The sequence below is a fragment of the Oculina patagonica genome, unplaced genomic scaffold (genome assembly GCF_052425735.1).
Source record: "Oculina patagonica isolate OP01 unplaced genomic scaffold, crgOcupat unplaced1064, whole genome shotgun sequence".
Lineage (NCBI taxonomy): Eukaryota > Metazoa > Cnidaria > Anthozoa > Scleractinia > Oculinidae > Oculina > Oculina patagonica.
The window spans coordinates 1-7,141 of record NW_027557044.1 but is presented as its reverse complement, the minus strand read 5'-3'; the positions used below and the strand labels follow the sequence as shown (position 1 = coordinate 7,141).

The window sequence follows — 7,141 nt, the reverse complement described above, 5'->3', positions numbered from 1 at the left end:
TTCTTCTTCTTCTTCTTCTTCTTCTTCTTCTTCTTCTTCTTCTTCTTCTTCTTCTTCTTCTTCTTCTTCTTCTTCAATATTTATCACAATTTGCTTCACAAAACGGTTGAGAAAAATGCAAAATGATTCCACATTTTTAATCTTTCCTTTCTTTTTCTTAATTTCTTTTTCTGGTTACAATGTTGACAAAAATAATTTTGCGTAATTCCTTTCAAGGGAAACGTCATAGCAATGTTTCTGACGCTGTGCTCGATTTTATTTGTTACCAAATCAGCTGTGGCAGGTAAGTACTAGTCTATGTAACGCAGCAATATATTGTATTATATTTTTCGCATATACTAAATATTACAACATAACATGATATCAGTTAGAGAACTACAACTACAAATTACCTTGGTATTGTGCAGTTACTTAAGATGGTACTTCAGAGGAGACGGAGTGTCCTAATTAAGCGTGGTCGCGGTTGTTGTATTGTGTTTTGGGGCAAATCACTTAACTTTCACAGTGTCTCTCTTAACCCAGAGGTACAATCACGTTAATCAGTGCCTGCAGTGCAGTGGAACAATATGCTCAAGAGACAGGTTTTACTTTAACCCTATTCAGACCGGGGGGGGGGGGGGGGCTTTTGAGGCCCGCGCTGACTTTGAACTTTTATAACTTTTTTTAAGATTTAACCAAACGCTGCCAAACTCTCTGAGTTTTCCTAAAATTTATCTGGCAACATTTTGGTAGGGTTGGATGGTGTGTCAGGAACTTGACATCACCATTGCAACGGAATTTTGACAGGCATGTTTTCCCAAATTTGTAATTTTGCGTGTTTTTGTTACTAAAAATCAACTTAAATGGAATTATTTTTACATTTTTACGGGTTTAAAGCACATTTTTATTCATTTTGAGTACTTTGCAGTGATTTTGGGTGGTTTTCTGGCATTTTGGAAAAAATTTGAAATTCAAGATGACGGATCCAAGATGGCGGCTGTTTTGACATCATGATGAAATTGTCACGTGATGTGACGTCACCATCCCACGTGACGTATGCCAAAAGAAATAGTTCCGGACGTACAATACATCCTATAAGTTTCATGGTGATTGCTTAAATATTCTGGAAGTTACATAGGGGGGGGGGGGGGCTTCGAAGCCTACCCCCGGTCTGAGAAGGTCAAAAAAGCCCGGTCTGAATAGGGGTAAGTGCCGGTTCTTGGGTCGTCCAGGCTACTGTATTTGAGCACTTACACTTTAAATCTAAGATAATACTTCTCAATCTGTTGCCCATCCGCAGCATCATTTGGATTTAGAAATATGCAAATCGATGGAACCGGAATAATAAGTGCTGACCACGCATCTCTGGACATACACCTTGAAATAGCAAAGATAAATGAATCCCAACCATCAGTAGCACCGAGTGTGCCACCAGCAACTCCGCCAACTGAGGTCCAATCTTCTGTTCAAGCTACCAAACCATATGCTGTATGGTATCAACAAGATAAATCGTCCTTTGGAGACGAAACAGGTAAATTCATTTATAACTGGATGGGCTGCATAAGCTGTTGTAATGGGCTTTGGACTTAAAGAGACTATGTCACGGAGATTTCGCAGATTTCTGGTCTAAACTGTTCTGAAATTAGTGGAAGGCAACCTAACCCATAAAAAAACTATATCTTTGAACATCAAAAGGAAGATATAACCTTAATTTGTTGATAGAAATCAAGCTACGATTATAAATATCGATTTTTTGAAGACGCGCGGAAACAATTTGAAAACGTTTGCCTAACGTTTTCAAATTGCAATCCGTTTCCATCCGCGCCATCCGCAGCCAATAATGCTAGTTAACACTTTCAGTGCTCTAATATAGCAATCTTAAATAAAAATGGACTATTATTTCGAGGTTTCAAGCGACACAAATATAAATTTTGGCTGTTCAAAAATCTGGTAAAGCCCGTGACATAGTCCCTTTAAAGGGCAGTTCGGGTAGGGGAAATGCATAGTGTCAGTCCGATTATAAGGAGAAAACCGCCAAACAGTTTTATTTGAACTACTTAGGGGTTGGGGGAAAAGACGCCTACACCAGGCGCACAGAATGTGAAGAATATAAGAAAGGGCAAAATAGAAGCGAACTTCCGCCTTACCAGTCGAAGTCTTTTACTTATATATAACGAGACAAAAGCTTCTCTTCAGCTTTCTCTTGCATGAGGGGTAGCTTAGAGGCTGCAAGGTATTACAAAAAATTCATGACTCGATCTCTGATTCCCATTCGTTGTCAGAGAAACGAAGCTCTAAGGCTGAGAGTCGAACTCTAATACGTGTTTATTAGAAAAATATGTCTTGTGTTTGATTTCTGATGTTGATGGAAAACAAACGGATTTCACTCAGCTCATTTTGCCCGGTCTTAATCAAAATCCATCAAGGTTAATAATAACTAAAGATTGTTTTAAAAAATAGTTTTAGATTATGAAAGAATTTCTTGTAACTTTTAATGGGACAGTTTCTTTTAAGTACGTATATACTGTGATGTGGTAACAATTCCTTCGTTTCGTAATTAAATATTCTGCTGTCCACATTATATGCAGCTGAAGAATTCCTCAAGTCCGCACTGGACTCTCATAACAAATTTCGTGCAATACACAACTCGCCACCACTAAAACTCGACATTAAGATGTCCAAAGAAGCTGAAGATTTTGCAAAGAAACTCTTGGAGAGGGGAACTAAGAACCAACCTATGGTACACGAAGATCAGCTTGTTCTGCAGAACGAAAATGAAGGTGAAAACTTGGCCGCAGGAGGAGGCAATTTGGGAGGGCTAACGGCCCATGGTGCAGTGAAAAATTGGTGAGACGCGTTACTTATAATCAACCAGATTTCTATAAATACTCGTTTGAAATTTAAACCGATCATGAAATAAAAAACAGCTTCTGAAACAAGTACCTCATCAGACCTGTGCTTAACTCGGTAAATTGAACATGGCATGTAGTTGCTAGTAGTATTTCAACTTAATTCTTCTAGGTCAGTTTCTCAAAAATCCATTGTTGCAAATTTAAATTTCACTTGCCTTTGACAAGAATAACGTCTGAACCAAAATCCAACGAACTGTCCAAAAGCAAAAAGCAACTTGGGGTTCAGATGTAGTGGGTTTTGGAAAACAGGCGTAGTCATGGTCTTTTACATGGACTTCCGATCCGGGTTAAGCCCTCAGGAGTTAAGCTTGCCTCTAATAATTTCTACTTCTTTACACCAAGTGAATGTGTTTTTTAATACATTTTTAATCAGATTCAACATTAAAATTAAATTAAAATAGAGATTTCTGTACTTTTCATACTGTGCTTCATTTCGACTTAAATTTGTGTACTTGTAACCCAAAAATTGAATCTTTGAAACACTTTGCAACAAAAGAGAAAAACGGTGTTTTTTTTTTAAACTTTAATCCTTCTCTTTGAAAGGTATAACGAGGTGTGCACGTATAACTGGGGCAAAGGAGGTTATGAACCACAAGCTGCTCATTTCATGCAAGTCATCTGGAGAGGTACCACACAACTCGGGATCGGGAAAGCGGAAGGAAAGAAAAATGGCCGTCGGTATACTTACATTGTGGCGCGTTACAGACCAGCAATTACCTACGATACTTTGAAAAATGTGTTTAAGGGCAAGTTTAATCCGTCGTACTGTAGAAGTAAACCCACATCTTCGTTGTCAGACGCCAATCAAAACAGGGTTAGCTCAACAGTAAAGGCAAACCTAGCAGACAACTTGCAAAAACAACCCGGAGTCTTACCCAAAGGACAGGCGAAACTTCGACAACTGCTGGGAAGTGCAAGACAACCCATTGGTGGGCGCAATTTGAAGAACACGAAAAATCCTGCGAACTACATTAAGTTCAATGATGCCAAATATGGAAAAGACAACTTTAAGATCACAAATAGATATCCTTATAGACAAGGTCATCAAAACGATAAACTAAGCTATTACGCTGGAAACGCCTGGGGTGCTAACACCGACGCCAGACTGCCGATGACGTCATCTGAGTATTACCCCAAGCAGGCCGAAGTTTTAGAAGAGTTCGTCGAGGGAGACGACCCGGCTGAAAAAGCAGAGTACGAACAAATTTCAAGTGACAAATATAATAATGATGATAGATATGGAGCGAAAGATGGCTTTACTCAAAATCTTATTCCTATTATGAACAGCGAGGACGCAGTAATCGATGATGATTCTTCCGAAGACGAACTAGCAACTAAAAATCATGTCCCAAAGCATTCAAACTAAGATTTTTTTACTAAAAAAACTGCGAAAAGTTTAGTAGGGACAAAGGGAAGAGGCGAAAAAAACGCAAACGATTTAATTTTACTATAAATGCAAACGGCTTTCAAAAAGTGATCATTTATTTAATGAAGTAATAAAAATAAATTAAAAGGTTACAATTGTTTAAGTTTGTCAGCCTCATCATTACCCATTTCATTACCCATTTCGTTTTACCTGGTGTTATAGCCTCGACAAAATTACTTGAATCTGATTGGACGAGAGCAGTACAATTAAACCCAAATCCTACTATCCACAAGTACCTAAGGTACCGCTTTTTGGCGGATCCTTCGCATACAGCACTCCATAAGGAGGGCTGTGGGGGGGGGGGGGGGTTTGGTGGGGGTGGAATGCAACAAGCGTTTCAATAAAATAAAAAAAACAGTGTAACAGTGATATGTGATCGTGTCGATGCTTGACTGTCAATGTCAAAAAAGTAGAAAATAAGCCCACATTTCTGATAGGGGGATCCGCACCCGGCCTCCCCGATCGTTTCCCCTGGATCCGCCACTGCTGGTAACAGTATTTCCGCTAACGAATGTTCTTGGTTGCTATCTTTTCGATAACCTTTGTGGTAGTCCCATCTGTACTCAAACTGTGGAAACGTCAGTTCTTTAAAGCGTCATTTCTTAACCCTTGGACGTACAAACAAATCCATACCCCTACCATGGAACAAGGATTATGCGCAGACAAAATATTACGTACAGAGCAGAAAGCCTTTAGCTTACTTTACAAGATGACATAACTTTTGTTGGCTGTGTCTTAAGCCTGCTCTCACCCAGACGATCACATTAGATGCAATACCACATGATTTTAAGCACCATTGTCACTTTTTCGAATGGTTTTTCTGCATTCACAATATAAATGGCGATTAAGATAAAGTTGAAGTTAATAGTTTGGAAGTTAACTTTATGGAATTAACATCAGAAATCGCAGTTTGATATTTTTTCTTTCCATGCTGTACGGCAGATTAAAATATCCAATGATAAATGGAAAAAAAATTTCCTTGTGCTGCGTGGCACTTCGGACTTGTGCGTCTTGCAGGGCGTGTCCGTTTGCATTAAAATGCTCTGCGACAGGAAATCCCGGCAGGTTCTTCTCAATGCTGCGGAGATGCTCACCGAAGCGTTCTCTTAATGTCCGGCCTGTCTCGCCGATGTAGATGGCGGAGCAACGGCGGCAAGAGATGGCATATACCAAGAACTCAAATTTGTTTTCATGGCGCAAGCGAGCATTTTTAGCTGAAATCCTGACTTTCCACTGATGAAGCGCTAAGCCCGAAACGTCTGGAACTTTCAACTTTTTTAAGGCACTTTAAACTCATTTAGTGAGAATTTTATTATATATTTTTTATTAAAATATCCCTCTGGCAGGTTGTAACAGCCAGGCTGACGCTGTTATCACCTGTTCTCTTCAACATACCAGGAAACGTGAAGAGGTCGAGACCACTTGTAAATTCATTAACACTGAGACACTGAGATAACTCAGATAACTGACTGAAAGTTGACAGAATAACAATAAGGACACAAACTGATTTATGGTAAGTAGATAAAAATTTATATTTCTAGCAATTATACGGTTTCCTCAATGGCATAACATAGTTATAAATCTCGAAAATAAATAGCTTGTCATGAATAATCGAAATTTACTCGTTTAAGGCTCTATTTTGAAAGAGATTGATCGTTGGTAATCGGAAACCTCATGTGTCAGTTTTAGCGTTTACTTCACTTTCTCTCTGTCTCGCCGATTTTAATACGCATACGTGGATAGTTCTAAATATGTCTTTGGAATTTTGCAATGTTTCTTAGCCCTAGATCAATTTTTTTATTAATTTTATGTAATTTAGCCGGTTGTTTGTTGTCGACTCGTTTCATTTGTCGAAAATAATTCCTCTAATCTGTCGAGGACCTAAGCATTCCTAGCATATCCCCTCAGCAATGTCATTGTACATCGCTCTTAGTTAATTCTTGCTATAAAATGCAATGATGAATATGTAGAAGTTGTGTAAATCAACCTTTGACTGTAACTTTCTTCTTTATAAGGTCATGGTCCGTGTTGCGCTTGTTCTGATTGTCTTGTGTGTTTTTTCAAAAAGAGGTAAGTTATTATCGGCTCTACAATTACATGTAGTTCACTGTCATTTATATAGTCACCAGAGGCCTTAAACTCGTTCATTCCTAGTGGCTCCAACGTATATATTAATGAACAACGTCGAAAAAGCAAACATTATGACCAGGAATAATGTTATTTCTGTCGAGGCATGAGGCCCAAGTGATAATCCACTTGTCTCTTTGTACCAACTGCAGGAAATTGTTAAAATTGTCTAACAAGGTTAAAAAAATCTAATAAGGTTAGACGCCAGACATCGAAATCGAAATCCCTTAAATTCCCACACAAACTCGTGAAATCGTGATACCTTTTTTCTCAATATCCAAGATGGCAGATTCCACCGCGAAAAGGTCTGTTGAAGTGTTCAGTCGACAGTGTAATGACCAGTTTTATTGACAGTCATACGATCCGGACAACTACAACAACAACAACAACGGGTAAAAAGATATTTCGGATTTTGTGTTTATATCAGGAGAACTGGTTGACATTTTCATAACCGCCAGCATAATACCGGTTAAGCCATCTACAATAGTTCATAATTTTGGCTAAAGGATATTAGTTCCCTTCGTGACGCCTTTTCGTCCTTTTGCATCAAGGTGTGAACGGATTCAAAGTCACGGGAGGCGATGTGGAATACTTCCAATATAATAAGACCTTGATACTTCAGCTGCAGTTGGACAGACCCCAGGAAGGCGAAGGAGAAGGCCGAAGAGGGAGCAGCCAAGCAGGGGGTATCGATCAT

General features: G+C 39.0%; 1 protein-coding gene across 1 annotated transcript; it reads left to right on the top strand.

The window, feature by feature from the left end:
* The first annotated feature begins 227 nt into the window (after positions 1-227).
* On the top strand, positions 228-4,385 carry LOC144639566 (uncharacterized). Its single transcript, XM_078498854.1, has 4 exons — positions 228-283; positions 1,280-1,510; positions 2,568-2,826; positions 3,435-4,385. The coding sequence occupies exons 1-4, from the start codon at positions 232-234 to the stop codon at positions 4,255-4,257; spliced, it is 1,365 nt and encodes a 454-aa protein (XP_078354980.1). The 5' UTR covers positions 228-231; the 3' UTR covers positions 4,258-4,385.
* The last annotated feature ends 2,756 nt before the right edge of the window (positions 4,386-7,141 follow it).